The following is a 20,747-nucleotide window of genomic DNA, read 5'->3' as shown; positions in this document are numbered from 1 at the left end:
CAGGACTGCGCGTGTAACAGTGGTCACTAACAATAACCGCCTAAGTTGACTATTGAGGGTAACAGACTTTTGAAGAAATCGATTTTTAGTTTTTCGCTATTTTTGCGATCTGCAAAAAATATCCACTAGGTTAGCTTTTGATTATTAGCTGTATTCTTTTCCTTCCGAGTTATAAAAGAACGCTAAGAAATTTAGCGTATTAAGTGAAAAGAAACACCACAAATTGTCCTCCCTGAGTTGATATGAACATCTTCAAAGCGCATAACTACATATTCGTACCTGATCAAGAGAGTTCTAAAAGTAAAAAAAACTAAGTCTATTGTGTACGGGCCGCTGCAAGGTATTTGGAAAATACTAATTCCAGCAAAGCGTCAAACCCCTGAATATACAGATAAAACCAATGCGGTTCCAAACAAGGTGGTCGCAGTAGAATTGCTGATTATTTCTTCCCTTTTGGTATTTTCAAGATTTCTTTACATTCTGCTTGAAATTTATAGTTTTTACAAAACTAAAACATATTTCCTTTTTTTTTTATTTCTTAGACCACCAAGCTGGCAGCATGGATCCCTTTTAAATAAAACGAAATGTTTAACTGTTGGATACACAAAGGAAACGAAGCAAAATGGTGCAACTTCAATTGAATATTATAGCCGATTTCGGGTGTTCTTTTGCAGTTGGGATGCGAAAGAATGCAGCAACTGAATGTCAACTATTTGCTTCGCATTTGTTTTTTACCAAAAGATCGAGCCATTAGTTTTTTAAAAAGTACAGTTTATAAAAGACTTGATTAGATAGAAAACCTACGTATCGTCAACGTAGAGAACGCGACAAATGATAGCACATGAACAATTTGACCAGTTGAGAGACTATTTTTATTTTAGTTATTTTTATTAATTTTTTTTTTTGTATAAAAGTCTAGCTCATTGTCTAATTAAATCCATATAAAGACAAGTTTCATACTTAATACAAAAATTAGAAAAAATTGTATAAACTCGCCATCACTATTTCACGGCTTTTAATTCAAGTTTCTAGAAAAAAATTTTTGTATGCAATTTTATAGCTTCTACAATCCAAAAAATAGGCAACAAAACAACTTACCTGATACATTTGAATTTAAAGATGGAAAAATCAGAAAAGTGACCATACATGAAATACTGACAAAAATTAAGAACATAAACAATAAAAAACTCCAGGCTATGACAGAATTAATGGACAAATTATAAAGAATCTACCCGACAATGGAATTAAGTATCTAAGGAATATATAACTCGTGAATAAGACTCAAATATTTATTTTTGCCTTGGAAAGTTTCTGAAATAATTGCTCTGCCAAAACCAAATAAAGATGCCAACAAGCCTTCATCATACAGGCCGATAAGTCGCTTGCCTATTTTGTCGAAGCTATTTGAACAACTGATTTATGACCGCCTTGATCCCCTAATACAATCTACCGACATCATTCCCTCTCATCAAATTGGGTTTTCGACGAAAACATTCAACGATACAACAGGTACACAGAGTAACAAACAAAATACAAAAGGAAATTGAATGTGGAAAATACAAAAGGAAATAGACATTATTGCGTCGCTAAGGCCTTTGACAGTGTATGGCATCCCGGATTATTGCACAAATTGCAAAAACTACTTCTAACTGACTATTATCTACTTTTGCGGAGAGATATGAGAGATATTTTTATGTTAAATATCAGGACGAATACTCTGATGTACTACATATGGAAGCAGATGTTCCATAAGGAAGCGTTTTGGGGCCACTCTTATACATTATCTATACACATATCTATCCACTGCCCAAGTGACGATAACATGATTGCAACCTTTGCTGATGACACCATTTCAATGACCTCTAACAAAAACATAAATGTTGCCACAATTAAACTGCAACAGCTACTTAACACAACGCTGGCCTAGTTCAATACATGGGGAATCGAAATTAACACAGATAAGACTATCCAAGTAATATGCACAAACAGAAAGTGTGATCCACAAATATTGACTATAAATAATAAAGTCATTAAATATGACACAAAAGCCAAATATGTAAACATAATAATTGATGCAAAACTGACCTGGAAGGAGCATATACTTCAAAGGAGAAATGAAGTTAAAAACAGATTCAGACAACGAAACGATTCGCGACTTTCACTTGGTAATAAATTGTTAATCTACAAAACTCTTATAACTCCGATCTGGAAATATGGCATCGAACTATGGGGAACAGCAAGCAAATGAAACCTTAAAATAATGCAACGGCTACAATGAAAAATCCTTGTGATAGTCCATACAAACGCAGGCTGGTACATAACCAATGACGATATACACAGAGACCTCAAATCATATTCACAGACTACTAACACCCACAAACGAAGATATGCTGAAAATTCCACATTCATAACTGCAAAAATGAAGATTAAAACGAATAACTCCGACAGCCCTAGCAGATACCTCATCAGTAAAATAAATATCAACCTGTTCTACGTTTTATCTCATATAATTCTTATGTAAATTTATCCGTCCTATGCCATATAATTCTTATATGCATTGCCCCTCTTATGCTGTAAAAAGAAATGTACTTTAAATAATGTTACGCTCATATGATATTTCCATAATTGTCATAAAATCACTAAGTGTCGAAGGTTGGCAGATGTAATAAATTGGAATAAATACAGAAAAAAATAAAAATTAAACGCATAAAGTGCGAATTAAAAGTTACCCAAAACTACCGTTGATTTTTGTAATTTTTTTCTTTGAAGATGTTGCCCAATTTCTACACATAACGAATGCAAATTTTTCAAATTTGCAAGAAACTGCACACCACCATCAGGGCAAAATATTATCAGAAATCAACGAGAACTTTAAATCACTTCAAACTTGTAATTTATTACATTTTTTTTTATTTTTAAAAATTCTTATGAAAAAGTTTATCATTTTGATAACAATTTTGATAAATCTTGTAAAAAGTGCGAAACTTGGATGAGCATGATTTTTGTTATGGAATAAACTATATTTCTATAAAACAATTTGTTGAAAATAAATAAATAGCCAAAACTTGCGTAGATTATATTTATATACTTGGCGTAGCCCTAGCCGAAAAGGTTGGTGCATGACTAACATTCGGAAGTGAAAAGGTTCGAATCTCCGGGAATGAAACACCAAATGGCGGAACATATATTTTCTATAGCGGGCGCCTCTTATCAGGCAGTGGCAAATATTCGAGTGTACTTTTGCCATGAAATATCTTCTCATACATAAAAGTGTACCGTTCGAGGTGGCATAAACTGGACATTCCACATCAGAAACGCACACCACACATTCGACGAGGAGCTCGGCCAAACACCAAATAAAGGGTGTAAGCGCCAATTATATATGTATTTATATATATCCATTTAAATAGAAATATACATAGTTAATAGGGCAAATTAAAATTCCTAATACTCTCAGTATTACACAGCGCTTATCCTAACCCCAACAAAGCTTCGCACACATAAAAGCGAACAAAGAGTTCCATTACGTCGAGTTACATATAAAATTCAACTACAACCAATTCAGTTGACCTAAAATTAAGCACAACCATGCAAACGCAAGTGGTCACTTACTCCCAGCCCATCACAGAAATACATAATTTTTCATTGAAAAATAATAGGAAGAAGTCAATGAAGAGATTTGAATGGTATGTCTGAAAGCCTGGCATGCATTAGCTTGCATCTTCGTTAATCAACGCCGCAGATTCTCATCATAAATAAACTATTCAAAGCAAGCAGTGAATGAATGTAAAGCAACAGTAAATAAGTAAAAGTAAAATTCCCTGCAGTAGTACAAAACAGTAGATGTACATTAATAATTGACGCGTACATTTTATTTTATTACCAGACGCCTATCCATGATTCTTCTCCAATTTCTGGTGTGCTTCTTGATATTGTACAAAAAATGGTGGGATCTACAGTTGTGTGGCCTTTTTCATGGCATAAATGCACGGAGAAATTTATCATTACCTACTAGGGGACGACCTTCATTGGAAAAAACTATTTATAAAATTTTGTTTCATGTCCACGATGGAAGTCAGTCATATGTTATGACTTGATCAATAAATACCTCGAAATAGTGTTAGTAAAAACAGTACAACAGAAAAATTAAATAGAAAGAAGGAAGACTTACGACTTTGCAATGTGGAGAATTGTGGATTCTGGTGGTTTGGGGACAACTCACCTAAAAAGAGAGCAAAAGAGAGAAAAAATATGTTAGCTCACATTTACATACGTGGAAAAGTTTAATGTAGTTGAAAAATATAATAAATAAATTAAAAAAAGGAAAAAGAAGAAATTTCTTAAAGGCTTTATTTACCATAGTTAGAACGGTCAGATTTTGATCACGGTCAAGTATTTGTGTATCGTTTTGTTCGAAAACTTGTTGCAGTTTTAAGGTATAACCCCATTATTTCATTGAAACCCTTGCCCTTATTGGCGAACAATCGATTTTCACAAGCAGCTCTGCAGAAAATATTCTTACAGGACCGAGAGGCAACCACTTTGTGTCTGGTGTCGACCATAAGGTGGATACATAAGAACCTCCCAGCTCCCAGATCTACCAACGAGTCACAAGCGAGGTTTGCAGCCAGATGTTGTCCTCCTCAAACACATTTTCTCTCCTATTGGTAAGGCTTGACCACTTCTTGGCGAACGTTTCCATTATTCGGTCCGATTGTGGAGAGTACAGGTCCAAGTTAAGAGTTTGGCTATAGGAAAGCAGCACATAGTAGTTGATTTCTCGCCAATAAATCAACGTTTGCGCCCACTCAACGCCATTTTTCATCATCAGTTAGCGTCAGCTTCGGAACTGGGTCGATAGCGTACTGGTGGTGGCCATCTTTTTATTCAGAAAATACTGAGTAGAACAATCACAAAACTACCTCATAAGTTTTTTAGTAGAAAACCATATCTTTCTAACGCCATCTGGCGTAACCCGATTCGAGCGTATACATTTATTACTTTATAAGCTCTGATACAAATAATATCGTATTAGCATAGTATTAAGATAACATCAATCTCTCCTTTTTATAATTTTAGCACATAACCCTGGCATCCTTTCAAGCAATTTCTGCTTCATAGAGTTTGATCCAAAGGTGAGAGACCAGGTTGAACAGCTATTTCTGATTCACTTACCTATCACCGACTTACATTATAAGTTTAGTATTCAAATCCGGTGATCTATATATCTTTTTTAATATGGAAGAAAACGCCTAACGCAGGCAGCAAAAAACAAAAAAAAAATGCCAAAAATAAACGCGCTTTTTAAGCACCCCACACCTACATTTTATTATACCTAAATGCGTGCTGAAAAATTTTTTAGACACTCTGATTAAAAAGTTTGGAACTTGGATTTATATGATTTTCAAAGAAATATTATTAAAATTAAATAAGAAAAAAAAATGTTAAAACATGTCAATAAGTGCCATGCGCTATAGATATTTAACGCACAGTCTTTATGGAATTTCAACATAACTACGTACATAATTTCTTGGTCTAATTCCAACGAAAACACATACATACATTACACGCACTAATTGTGGGTGCAACAAACTGTGCAAAATCGCGTTTTTGTCGCCACGCAAATTTCATTCATTCCTCAGCACAACTTTTTAACCACCACAAAGGGTCATTCAAGTTTGAGTTCCTTATTTAGCGATGATTTGTTTTGACAGCTGTTGCAATTACGATGGCATCTCTTTGGGCCTTTCTTAAACAGAAAATTCACAAATTACTGAAATGAATTATACTACGTTCGAGGAACGTATAAAAATAATGAACAACTCTAGAAAATAGTGGGAACTATAAAACCAGCATTTCGCAAAAGTGTGAATATTTTTACTCATTATAATTATCCAACAACGCCAGGATTCAAAAGTTAAGTAGAAAATTTTAGTCAACTGTGTCGGTACAAAATTCAAAAACACTCCCGGAGAGAATAATTTCACGATACTCTGCAGTTCTCTAGCCGTCAAGGTCTCGCGACTATAGTGCCTTTAGACTATTTTCGTTGGAGTTATGTCAAAGATAGAGTTTACACTAATAAACCAGAAACAATTGAAGCTTTCAAAGACAATCGACGCCAAATTATTAAGACAGAGCTTGAATTATGCCTAAAAATTTCATTAAAAAAAATTGGCATCTGTAGAGCTATTGAGACATCTCTATTTAGATATATTCGCGCATAAAAATAATTCTATGAGTGATTTCACATCTAGAAGTAATGCCTCCACGCCAGCTAGCAAAATTTGGGGAATTATCAGACAATTTTGCGGAAAACAGCTCCCTGGCCCTTTAATGTTTAAACTCATTAAGTCAGCAAAACGAAAAATTTAAGCAACAAAAAATGTAAGAACGAAAGCGATATAGCGAATTTTGTAAAGTTCGGTTCGAAAATGCTTCAAATAGTAAATTTTCCTTAATATTCCAAAACAGCGCATACAATATTCCTCCCTCAATACACAACACAACACCCGCCATCCCCAAAAGCCCTAAAAACTGAAGCATTAAAGTTAGCTAATTCGAACTATTTTCAGCACTATTGAAGTTAAAAGTCATGACACTGGCAAGAGATAAAATGCCATACCCAATGATGCGTAATCTTCCATATGAAATCAAAACACACGCAAATCAAAACCATTGTAACAATATTTTAGGCAATTGTATTCCACAAACCTAATACGCATCTTAAAACCTGGTGCAAAAACCAAAACTACCATAAAATCATACAGACCCATATCTCTTAACTCATGTCTATCAAAATGATTGCCAACAGGCTATGGTGGTTTGTGTCGGACTAACCAGTTGATAGTCACCAAAGAGGGTTCGAAAAAGGCTAATCTGTTGTTAATACTCTACTCTTAACAGAATACTAGCCCAGAAAAGGCTTTCAACAAAATCGGACTGCACGCGATAATAAACGAACTCGAGACTAGTCCTGACATCAAATAATTCAATACAAAAGGATTTGTTGAACCTCTACGTCAATAAACAGACAATGGATTTCCATTCACAATATGGGTTTCATTTGAATTAAAAAAAGAAACATAAACATTTAAACACCCTTTGTATAGGGTTTGAGTTTATTTCAAAAAGAAAATAGCCGCTTTGTGGCTTGCATATTCACAGAAACTTCAAGGGAATAGGAACAAAAAAGAAAATTAAAATCAATAAAGAATCAACGGGAAGCTCATTACAGTGGGATTAGAAAAAAATTTAAGTAATGCGTGTGTGCAGCACACTGTAAAGGAGGAGTGCGCGAGTTACATATTCAATTTCAAATATAAATTCACATTGTAAAACAGACGAAATTGATGAGTTTGTAAATAAAATAATGAACAATAAGTAAAAGTAATTGGAAACGCATTTCCTGTTTTGCAACAGTTTGACTTACCTGAAAAAGCGTGGGACAGGAAATGCGGAATAAGGTATTGACAACAATTTGTAAAATTAAATATTAAATGCAGAATAAGCAAATACATATGTACGTTAGTTTAAGTCTAAATGTAATAATTGAAATTATAATAAATCAGTTGTTGAGAAGCCCTTCAAGCAAAAAGTTGTCTTTGTTCTTTCATTTATTTTTTTTCTCAGCCGCTTGAGCAAAATACAAAATTGGCGCAGTCGGTAGGATCCTTTAAAAAGTAAAAGGATCCAGTGAACGAATTACGTGCGGTGAATAAACAAAATTTTTATAACACCTAAACCCTAATCCTGCGAATCCGTAGCCAACTCAGGAGTTGACCGGACCCTCCAGGGTATAACTTAATATACGTATAATTTAAAAAACATAAAAAGTGCAGTGCAGTGAACACTTATTAAAGTAGACACCACTAACATAAAAAGGTGCAGTGCAGTGAACACTTATTAAAGTAGACACCACTAACATAAAAAGTGCAGTGCAGTGAACACTTATTAAAGTAGACACCACTAACATAAAAAGTGCAGTGCAGTGAACACTTATTAAAGTAGACACCACCAACATAAAAACAAAGGGAACCATCAGCTTAGCAAACAAGCTAGCTGATAAACCAACAATCAAAAATTAGGCAAGCCAGGCAGAAGGAATTCGATAAGAGAAGGATGGAGCAGGCCCAACAGGAAATGGCACCAGCAGATCTAGTAGAGCAGCTCGCACGAAGGGAGCAACAACTCGAGCAGCTTAGATTAGCCTATCTAGATCTTCAACAACAGCAGCAAGCACAACAACAACCGCAAGAAAATGCAGCTTCAAATTTGGTTCTACAACAACAGATAGAGCACATCTATAGAAATATATCACATCTACCAACGTTTACTGGAGTAGGTCAGGTGACCATTAATTCATTCATGAGCAATGTGGAATATCTTCTTTCAACAAAAAGGAGACATCCTAGCAGCCGGTGGAGAAATAATGCCAGCCTTACTGTAAGTTTTAGTTAAGCGAAAAATAAGTAAGAAATCTTGTAGAAATAATTAAAGACATTTTTTTTTGTGCATAAATTCAGAAAAATCTTAAATCTCCTGCATAAATTGAGAAAAATCTAAGTGTGTGAAAATAATTGAAAAAAGTAGAGTCAAATTTCAAAAGCTCGATTGTTAAATTTAGTAGCGAAGTAGAAAAAATTTTTTATGAGCCAAGCAACATCCATGAGAGAATAATTAAATTGAATAAATTAATATTGAAATAATAAATTATGAAATTAAATTGAAAAAATAATAGTGAGTAAGAGCTAAATATTTCGTAAACTATTTTTTTGAGCCAATTAAAAGAAGGAAAAATTCATGAAAGAGTAATTAAATTGAATAAATTAATAGTGAGATAATAAATTAAGAAATTAAATTGAAAAAAAAATAATAGTGAATAAGAGCTAAATATTCTGTAAACTATTTTTTATAAGCCAATTAAAAGAAGGAAATTTCCAGAGGCCTCCACAGGTAGGAAATCCCAGGGCAAATTCCGGCCATTATCGCTGGAGTCAAACCGGGCAAAACCGGAGCGAGCCGATGGAAATAGATAATATCGAGGTAAATCATTTTCAAAGAATCCCACAGATGGGAAACCCCAGGCCAAATGTCAGCCAAAATCGCTTGACTCAACCTGGGCAATATCTAAGGGAAACTATCAACGAAATTATGTAGGACAAAGTTATTTTAGACAGAATACTGAACAGGCACGAAATAATAATTAGAATTCAAAATAATAGGGATAATAACCCATCAGGCAACTTCCAGCGTTTCGGGCAGGTAGGACACCCTAGGCCAAATTTCAATCAAAATAGATGGAATCAACCTAGGCAAAACCTAAACGAACCCATGGACGTTGATAATATAGAACGTTATGGTATACACAATATCCAGAGGGTCGGGCAGGTAGGACACCCTAGGCCATGTTTCAGCCAAAATCGCTTGGAACAACCTAGGCAAAACCTAAACGCACCCATGGAATCCAGAAATGATGTACAAAATACAAAGGAAAGGATATATCGCCAAGACACCAACGATGGATACTCAAACTAGGAGAGTACGATTTCGAAGTAGACTATATAAAAGGAAAAGAAAATAAAGTGGCAGATTTTTTAAGTAGACTAGAAAATAGTGAGGACACTATTTCAGAAAAAGAGGGGAGTGAAAATACCATGGTAGAAAATACCAATATTTTAAATTTTTTTTCAGTTAACAATATAGAAGATGATGTTACAATGGCAACAGTACATTCAGCCGAGGAAGAATTGGGTAATCATTTTTTTATAAAAGAAGAAATTGTGAATAAGTACAAAACCCAAATAATATTAACAAATAATAAAACGGAAGAATTTAAGGAAATACATGGGAAAAGAATTATTTTTATTGCAGAAAGTGACTTTAACCTAATGGGAGACATTTTTAGAAGATACATTTCAAAAGGGAAAATAGGGATATTTTCGGAACTATCCGAACACAACTATAATATAGTACAAGAGAAGCTTATAGATATGTATTCAAACGATAGCCAGATTAATTTTACTAAGTGCACCATGAGAGCACAGGACATTGAAACTGAAGTGGAAGCAGTAAAACAAATATCACTGTATCATGTAAGAGAGAGTATTCACTCTGGCATACAAGAAACTTATAATAAAATCAAAAATATAATATATTTTCCAAAACTCATGGAACTCATCCAAGTGGTAATTAATCAATGTGACATTTGCCAACAAGTAAAGTATGAACGACATCCGATTAAAAATAAATTTCATTACACAGAAACTCCTTCAGATAAAAACCAAATCATACATATGGATACATACGTAATCAAAGGATTTACCTTTTTGACGACCATAGATAAATTTTCGAAATTTGGCGCAGCGTATCCATTGAATGACAGAAATCATATGACTATAATAGAAAAACTAGAAGAGCATATCACTAAAATAGGAAAACCAGATAAAATAATAGCAGACAATGAATTTAAGACAATAAGGATAAGGGAATTTCTAACAGAACAAGGAATCGAATTACATTTATCTAAGCCCAACAGCCATACAGGAAATGCCGATATAGAAAGATTTCATAATACGATGGCAGAAAAGTTTAGGATTTTGTACCAAACTAATAAAAATTTACCTATCCAACAATTAATTCAACGAACAATCAGAAATTATAACGAAAGGTATCATTCAAGTATTAAATGTGCACCAAAAGACGTTCAGGAAGGACGTTTAGATCTAGGAAAAATTAAACAAAATTTAGAAGAATGCAAAAGAAAGAAAATTGATAAACTTAATTTAAAAAGAGAGGACTATAAAGAAAAAAGACGTGAGGGATTCATAAAGAACTACAAAGCGGTTAGGCACAAAGAACAACCTAAATATAAAAAAGGACTGTTAAAAAATATTCATCCATGCAACATTAAACGACCTTTAAAATTTACAGACATGGATCATGATGATAGCAATAATACTAACGATACGACAATGTAAAGGTATAATGACTTGGACGGAACTAACGGAACAAACCGGATTTATAGATTTACAAATTAGAAACCAAGAAATACCCAAAGATAGTGACATAGTACTACACATGATTGACGTTTACAAACTAGAAACTATTATCAACGAAATGACGGACAATATAATATTAATGAAATTAGAAAATAAAGAGACACTACAACGAGAGTTGTTAGACATAAGGAATAAGTTACTAACGCTCATGCCAGTAAAAACTAGAAATAAACGCGGACTAATTAATGCAATAGGTAGTATGTCAAAATGGTTTTTTGGTACAATGGACGAAGACGATAGACAAAATATACAAACGCACTTTTTACAGACGAATGACACAATGAACCAACAAATCAAAATAAACAATTATTTCAGTTCAGCTATAGAGCATCTCAAAGAAATCGTTAAAAGTGATAGAGTAAAAATTGAAAAAGAACTTAATTCTATTAATAAATTTATGTATGACGAATATAAACAAAATTTATACTTAGACCAGTATACAAAGATTCAGTTATTAAAAGGTAAAATTGAGCAAATATAAGAAAATGTTGTATCAGCCAAATATGGAATATTACACCCAAATATTTTAACTAGTGAAGAAATAGTTAAATATAATATTGATTATAATAAGCTTAAGTATCTACAATTAGGCACAGCCATTTTAAATAACACCTATCTAATATTCGGCATTAAAATACCTAAAAACTTTGAATATGTAAAAATAAGAAAGGTTATTCCAATACCTAATAAAGAAAATAATGAAATAGAAGCAAAAATAGAAGAAATATTCATTTATGCAAATAAAACTTTATTATTTGAAGAAAATAAATCTTTAAAAAGATTGAAACCAAGTAAACACTGCATATTAAAACAAAACTGTCACCTCACCAGAAATAAGGATCTTGAAATTCTAGCCATAGACGTAAAAACGATTATTGTTAAAAATGCTGTAAATTTACAAATGAATCAAACATGTAATAAAGAGAAACCAATTATGAACGGAAACTATATCATAAGATATAATAATTGTTCAATTAAAATTAGTGACTACTATTTTTCAAATTATATCGAAAACATAGAAGAAAATATTGAAAGTGTAAAATATGAAGACATTCGGAACTTTACAAAAAAAATTACATTCGATGAAATATTGGAGGAAAATAGATCAAATGTAGAAAACATTTTTAAATTGAAAATTCATAGTAAAATCTCACATATCTGCAATGTACTAAGCATTATTATAATTCTAATATATTAACTGTCATTGTTGTCATCAATAAACACAAACGTATAACTATTAAATTAAATAAAAGAATTCAGGAGAATTCTAATCTAAAGGGGGGAGAAGTTACATATTCAATTTCAAATATAAATTCACATTGTAAAACAGACGAAATTGATGAGTTTGTAAATAAAATAATGAACAATAAGTAAAAGTAATTGGAAACGCATTTCCTGTTTTGCAACAGTTTGACTTACCTGAAAAAGCGTGGGACAGGAAATGCGGAATAAGGTATTGACAACAATTTGTAAAATTAAATATTAAATGCAGAATAAGCAAATACATATGTACGTTAGTTTAAGTCTAAATGTAATAATTGAAATTATAATAAATCAGTTGTTGAGAAGCCCTTCAAGCAAAAAGTTGTCTTTGTTCTTTCATTTATTTTTTTTCTCAGCCGCTTGAGCAAAATACAAAATTCGCGCGCTTGTGTTTAATTGCATTGCTGCGTTGTTTATACTTTTCTGACAAGTAGCAGAATTGGAATGAAAATAAAAAATTAAGAGAAAACACAAACAACAAAGACGCGAACGAAAGCAGCATCATACAGCTGCAAGCCAGCCAAGTTTGGAACTACTAACTGAGCCATACGATATTGCAAAAATCGCAATTAATTCTTCTCGCATAAATAATTAATTGTAAATAATGTGTAACGCACTTGAACAAGGCAATACAAGCAAATAAGCGAAAATTTAGCAGAGTGAAGGAAAAGTGAAAAAACTATATTGAAATTAGTAAACAAAAGCAAAAAAAGTTAATGAACAGTTAGTCAGTCAAGTGATCCAATTGCAGTGTGGAAGCAAATAATGATTGGCTCCACAATTTGCATTTTGCTGTTAATTAAGAAACGCAAAGTGCATCTGCATAAATGAAAAACAATGCTTTGTCTATTTGCCACCGTGGCAATCGCAAAACAGATAACGGCATACGGGAGCAAAAGTATAGTACATAGTACTCCATGGCTTCAGAAAATTAATTGACGTCATATGGACTCAGTATAGTTGAATGGAGCGCAGAAAGAGCTTTTGTGAAGAAATTTTGAATCATGTACGGCTATTCAAAGAAAGAGGTTTCTTTGTGTATTTTTGCACCGAGGATTGTGCGGAAAATTTTACTCGGTAATGTTCAACATTTAATAACATAAAAACGAATATATACACATAATACGAGTATTAGTTGTCAAAGGCTTTACCTCGACGATGAACTTAGCAAGGTTTGTTTTATCCTTATGCAAAAGGTTTCAAACAGTTACCTGATTAATCTACAATTCCTGGACAAAGGAAAGAGTGCTCATATGCCGGTTCACTTCACGACTTCCATGATTTTTACAACAATTCAAAAGATTGTCAGAGAAAGCGGAATCGCTGGAGTCACGGCTTTGCTATTGCAGCAATAAAAGCGCTAACATCTAAAACACAACCGTCAAAAACAGTCATAGAATGTTTTATATTTCTAAATGACGTATCTGAATACTACAAAGTACACTTTATTTGGGTGCTAGGCCACAGGAATATAGCAGGGAACTGCAAGACAGATGAACTTGCTCGAAACGGTACAACGCTCGATCTCCAACTGGATAAGACGCTGATACCCATGCTTATAGCCACTTGTAAGTTACTTATAGATAGGGAACCATCAACAAGATAAATACAAGTTGGCAAAACCTTACAACATGCGACACCTTTTATGTGAGTGTGAAAGCTTAGCTATGAGGAGGCTGCGCACTCTTGATACGGCATTTTTAACTGGTTATACCCGCTAACGAAGCTTTGCTCGTTTATTAAAACTACAGGATGGTTTGAAAAGGAACCCATAGGGTAAGGATAAGCTCCAGTGGTATCACAATGGACCTACGAAAGGTCTAAGTGTGTCGTTGCGACAACAATCCTACCTATCTAACTACCTAGGACCACAAAGAGCATAAATTTTGCCTCCTGTTCCGAATTTTCATCTTGGTTGTAATGATACTAAGGAAAGCATCGCCTTGTGACAGGACGAGATGAAATGATTGATACAAAAAATAAAAACAAAGTTCCGATAATAGATTCTGATAAAGAGCGGGCTCAAATTTTCACCATTTTGTACATTCTTGTGGTAAAATTTTTCTAATGAACTTCAGATCTAAGACTCAAGAGGATGCCATTACTCTTCAAACCGTGATGCCAGAAATCACGTCTTTCGCTGAACTTTTCCAAGCGCTTTAAAATATTTTGTGAGATAAGGGACCCCGGCATAACCAATTTTCTTTTCATAACCATATAATTTATGTTACTTCAAAATCTTTCTTCATGTTGAGCTTCGACAGGCGGAATGCCACTAAGTTCTCTGATGCCTATAATACTTAAATAATATAAAGTTAGTCTATACATAATTTGTTAGGTCTCATGTAGAATATGCAAACAAATTTTTTTAATTAATTCCTCAATGGTGAGTACTTCTTTTTCGTGAAAGAGCCAAAAATGCTCTTAATGGAGGGATATAGCGAGATAAATGTACCACAAAAACATTTGTCACGAAATTCTACTAGATGTCTCTTAACTCACCAAGAATCAAAATTCAGTTCTATGTCAGAAATAAGTCAAAATGTAAAATGTGACTTAAATACTCGCACATATATTTAACATAATTTTCTTTAGAAACGCTAATAAAATTAACCCTTACACATTTAGAAAACTTTACTTCAATTACAGGGTCCGGCACTAGAAGTGTAACCAATTAAAATGGCCATAAATTTAGTTTGAGAAATTACTTGTATTCAGTTCAAAGTAAAAAATGTGTGAAAATAATACAAAATTAAGAATCAATTTTCTTTTGCTCGATATGACCACCTTTTGCCCTGACTATGACCCTGAGAATTTGAGAGCCATTGTGTGACGTTATGAAGTTCGTGTTTTAGCCTTTCTTCGTTCAGTCAAGCTTTGTGAGACGGTGCCGAGTCCTGTTGAAACGTGCATGGTCCGACACCAACGGCTTTAAAGTAACCTCCAGAATACTTTCCCGATAATATTTCGCATTTACCTTGACACCAGGCTCGATGTTAACGATTAGAGAGCGCCGATCTGCGGTTACAGCGGGCCAAACCATTACCTGTGGCGGGTGCTGCCTCCTGGTGGCCAATCGATGACTCAAATTCTCGTAAGAACGGTCGGTCAAATAGGGTTTATTTTGTTTTGTTTATCGTTTTGCAAAGTTTTCTCGTCAGAAAACACAATGTTCGGGAATTTTCTACTTTCGGCCAAGCGAAGCACTCCTTCGCTCTCTCAAGTCTGACATGTTGCTGCTTTGGTGTGAGATCATGCACCGTTTGGATCTTGTAAGGCTTAACTTTCAGATCATTTTTCAGTATGCGGCGGATGCTACGGTCAGATGTTTTTAGTTCTGTGGCTATTTGATTGGCACTTCGACGGGGTTTTCGGTCAAGTCGCTTCTTCACTTTTTAAACCATTTGACGTGACGTTGCGACCTTTTGATGACCAACTCCATGACGTTTCGCGATGCTACCAGTATCATTGAATCGAGTAATGGTACGATAGACAAAAGCTTTAGCTACTTTAAGATACTCGAGAGCTCATGATCAATTGCTGGTTGTGATTTTACAGCCAAATATAATCCAATCACACTATTACTCTCGGCAAAATGCTTCCACGCGCTTGTTAACAATCCTCTGGACTGTCATTTAGCCAAGTAACAGACAGCTGATGCCTGTGCATCATCTGCGCAAGCGGTCTGAAGTTGGTTACACTTCCAGTGCTGGACCCTGTATAGATTTAGGGTTCTACATAGATTTGGAACACACGCTTTCGTATGAAAATGTGTGTTCTATTTTCATTGGGTCCAAAAAGGAATATGCTGCATTTATATGTAGGATTTGGGTTTGTTTGTAAACGAAGTATTATAGTCGTGTAGAAGTACCTACTTGAATCAAAAGTATTTCAATGCCATCATTGGCAGTACTACGGCAGATTTCTAGAGCCAGTGAAATAAATATGTTGCTCTTGCGAGAAACCGAAGCGCAAAAGTAAGACACAAAATGTGCAACTATACTACTGCGTTTAAGAACAAGCCACTTTTTCTAATGTTCACATACAAATTTTAAAAATAATCAGTTCGTGCATCTTTTAAAGCTTACGCACTCTTTATCGTCGAACGAATAATTTCGTTCATTATTCAATAATCTTTTATGGTTAAATGGCAATAGCAAATGAGTTTTCCTAGCTACTCCGCTAACAGTGTCAATCACCAAAAGCAACATTACTTTGGTGCCGTAAGGTTCGTACTCACTTGAAATTATACGAGAATTTTGTAATACGTGTGTGAGTTGATTGCGGAAATGTTTTTAAATGGAATAAAATAAGATAGATATATAAACAATAATAAAAAAACTTTCAGGCAAAACATCCAACAGCGTCAACAGAAAAAATCGTCAAAAATCAAGGTCATTTTAGGGGCACTTGAACCTTGCACTTGGGAATGTTGCTGGAGTGGCAGTGCTTGGCCGTATATAAATTCGGGTCGTTTCGGTAACTTAGAACCGACTGTCGTGGATACGGTGGTCTCCTAGTCGTCTGTTTCTCCCATTATTATAACATAGATTTGGTCAACCTACTGTCGGGCATGCGTAGTACGTGGTTTTTTGATTCCATTCTTCGTCGAAGGTATTATATTGTTTATAAATTCGGATTTTGCTTTGTAAGCTTAGACGCTTATTCCTCCATATTACACCGCGTAGGCATCCAGAGATTCAACCTGCTTTACACATGTGGTTATCTACTTCGGCTTTTAAGGGGTTATACGCAGTTATGAAGCAAATAAAAGACGGGTTGTCAAGGATTTATCCTGAAGAAACTTCAGAATATTTTAATTTGAAAATTTTTGCCGGTTATAAAAGCATCCTTCAAGAACGTAACAAAATTTTTTATTTATGAAAATGTTGATTATAGAGCGCGCTGCAGGCGATTTCTGGAACCTCCTTTAAAAAAAGACGATTTACGGTGTACATCGTAACTCAGGATTGGATTATCTGAAATCAAAAAACCAAACAAATTTTGTTAATATATTAGATTATCTAGTAATTAATCGTTCGGCTAATCAAAATAGTGAATTTTCACAAAATGGCAGCTTTTAAAAGAAATGATTTCGATTTTTACGTTAAAATTTGGCCGTAAGTTGATTATAAAATGGAAAATAAGTATCAGATTTACAAAAGGAACGATTAATTACTAGAAAATGTATCTTTAAAGATTGAGTTAAAACGGTTGACCGATCAAACAAGCCGTTTTCGAGATATCGTGTACACCGACTTGAAAAATGCCGTTTTGAAAAAAACACGTTTAAAGTTTCAATACCGGTTGACACCTCTCCGAGGCATCTCTACATATTTAGGTATAACTCCGAAAGTATTGCTAGATCTACTTCAAATTTCGTGCGTATACTTTTGAATATATGTACATTACAAAAATGCAATAAAAAAATCGATTTTTTTGAAAGTCATAACTGCGTATAACCCCTTAACTCTTTTGATGATGATATCGATATCGTACCCAAGTATTCCATATTCTGCTAGCATACACCTGAGTGGCAGTTTTGATATTATTATGCACTTTGTCCTTAGTACCAATATCTGTATATTATATGCGGATGCAGCTTTTTTGCAGGTCGTCTTCTTTGTCCGGCATTATAACTGAGTCACCGGCCTACCACATTATATCGATTTCATCTCCTAACAAATGTCATTCTGCCCATGTAGATTTTACAGCAGATATTATCTCGTTCCCAATCAAAATAAAAGTGATAGACTTGAGCTAGAGCCTTGTCTTACCCCTGTTGCCACCGGTACTGGGGATGACATTTCATTATTAGCCTAGACGGAAGTGGTGTTTTCGGCGTTGAGATTTCTAATGACTGCCGTAGCATTGTTGTCGTCATAAAGCATGCTTGACTTCGTTTATTGCACACTTGCCCTTATGCCGCTCGATACGAAGTCGTCTCATGTATGGGAACTGTTGGCGCACTGTAAATTGAAACTGCCCTCACCTGACAAACTGGGATTTCTTGAATGATCGGCAATCCAATTTGGATGAATGCCTATCCACTTCAATTTTTGGCGGAAAAGTAGTTTGGGTGAAAAGTAGTTTTTTCTGTGGATGCTTCCTTTTAAGGCCAACTTCTTGAACTAAAGTTACAGACACAATCTAAAGAGTCAGTCTACATACCTACATATATAAAGTACGTATGTATGGATATCTCGTCCCGAAGTTTCAAATAAATCGGTTTACCGCTGTCGCAAATAAAATCTGATGCGCTTTATAAAATCGAATCAATCAACAAATAAAGCGAACATATATCAGTAAAGCAAAAAACAAAAATGTAAACAAATACTATACTTATTCACTGCTGTGTATATATGTGCATATGTGTGTGTGTCTAGTAACAGAATAAATACAGGCATATACAAAGTAATTAATAAAGCAAATTAAAGCCAAGCTCATCTCTTAAAATAGATTTTATTTTGCATTGCTTTATTGTACGTACGTACTAAGCTTTTCGCGCACTTTATTAAGACAAGACTGGAATTTTAAAGTGTATAATTAGATATTTACGAATGCATAACCCATTTTATTTTTAGAAGCGTTGCTTATATTCAGACATTTTTAATGAGCAATAAACTAACAGTTGTCTTTTCAATGCAAAAACATTTCTGTAAAATATGAGTTAACCCTTAAGCTGACGTCTTTTGTGTGGATATCCCCCCCTTGAAATCGTCTGATTAATATTTTCAAAGCACACTTTAATCGTCTCTCAAATGTTTTATTTAAACTTTTTAGAATTTTCATAAAAAGTTTGTCGATTTGGCAGTGGAAAGCGAAATCAGCGGGGGCTTAAACGTTCCACAAAAATTATCCTCATGATGTTCTGTGAGAAAGCGGCTTAGAGCTTAGAACACCTTTCAAGTCACATACGGATTTATTTGACCACGATTTAAAATTTAAAAAGTTTGACTGATTGTAAAATAAAACCGAAATGTGGTAGTCTATAATTTTTGTTATTTTTTGCAATTGCTGATGACACATAAAAGCTTACGAGTGTTGTGTTTTTTTATTGGAATGCATTGCAGCCACACCTTACCTTGAATAAAGTTGTTTATCTATCGAGGTGTGATCTTTCACACGTGGCTGTCAATTATCGTATTAAAAATATACACTCGTATGTCTGTTCATCGATTTTGCACTGCAGTACGGAGCATCTTACGACACTGACCAAAGGCGTCGTAGCTTGAAAAACTAAATAACTTAAGTAGTTAGGAAAGTGGATTATGTAAGAGTTTGCTTAACGCAATGTGATAATTGAATGAACCTTAAAAGGCGGCACTAAGTTTTGCGAAAGGCTATTTTCAGCTAGAATGTATTTTACAATATACAATAGTTGCCCAGATTATTGATAGTCTAAAACATATTATGTTTTTACAGCAAAAAAAATAAAAATAAAACAAAAATAGCTTATCGCAATTTGCCTATGATTCGTAGAAACATTTGGCATCAGTGTTCAATAAATATCAATTCCATATATGAAAAGATGTTAGGTAATAGGAAAATGTGGATGTATACATTGCAACCTTCATTAAATCCTCTCGCAACTCAAAGATTTCCCTGCATCATGTTTCCCAGTAACTCTTGGCTCTTGTGGGATTTTTGGATTTAAAAAAAAAAGTGTAGCATTTTACAGGGTCTGGCACTCGAGGTGTAACCAACTTCAAATCGCTCGCGCACCTGATGCACGGGCTAAAGCGCGCGCAAGCATTTTGCCGAGAGTAATCGCGAAAAAAGAATATCACAAAGTAGATACATAAAGTTTTTGTTTGTCGTACCATTACTAGTTAAAATGATACTGGTAACATCACGAAACGTCATGGAGGTGGTCATGCAACGTCAAGTGAAATGGTTCAAAAAGTGAAGAAGTGACTTGAGCGAAATCCCCGACGAAATGACAATCAAATGGCGAAAGAATGAAAGTATCTGACCATCCGCCGCATATTAAAAAGTGATCTCAAAGTTAAGCCTTACAAGCTCCAAAACGCGCATTATCTCACATCAAAGCCGCAACAAGTCAGACTTGAAAGAGCGATTGAGTTGCTTCGCTTGGCCGAAATCGGTTAATTTCCGAAGATTGTGTTTTCTGACAAGCAAATTTTTCAAATTGAGCAATTCGTGAACTCCAAAAACGATAGGGTTTATTTGACCGACCGTTAATACGAGAATTTGAGTAATTGATTGACCACCAGGTGTCAGCACCCACCACAGGTAATGGTTTGACCCACTGTAACCCCAAATAGGTGCTCTCCAATAGTTTTCATCGAGCCTGGCATCGAGGTTGCTTTGAAGCGGTGGGCAGACAAACATGTCAGTGGCAGACCATAGACGTCTCAATAGGACTCGGCATCGTCTCATATAGTATTCTAGAGCACAACT

The 20,747-nt window shown here is 34.5% G+C and overlaps 1 protein-coding gene across 1 annotated transcript in view; it reads right to left on the bottom strand.

The window, feature by feature from the left end:
- The window catches only part of LOC128861840 (probable serine/threonine-protein kinase DDB_G0282963), a 147,425-nt gene that overhangs the window by 47,578 nt on the left and 79,100 nt on the right, over positions 1 to 20,747 (bottom strand). Inside the window, exon 4 of the mRNA XM_054100215.1 lies at positions 4,172 to 4,222. Coding sequence (XP_053956190.1) covers positions 4,172 to 4,222 — 51 coding nt within the window. The remainder of the gene's footprint in view (positions 1 to 4,171; positions 4,223 to 20,747) is intronic.

This window comes from Anastrepha ludens, chromosome 4 (genome assembly GCF_028408465.1).
Source record: "Anastrepha ludens isolate Willacy chromosome 4, idAnaLude1.1, whole genome shotgun sequence".
NCBI lineage: Eukaryota > Metazoa > Arthropoda > Insecta > Diptera > Tephritidae > Anastrepha > Anastrepha ludens.
The sequence above is the reverse complement of the archived record's forward strand: the minus strand, read 5'-3'. Positions and strand labels throughout refer to the sequence as shown.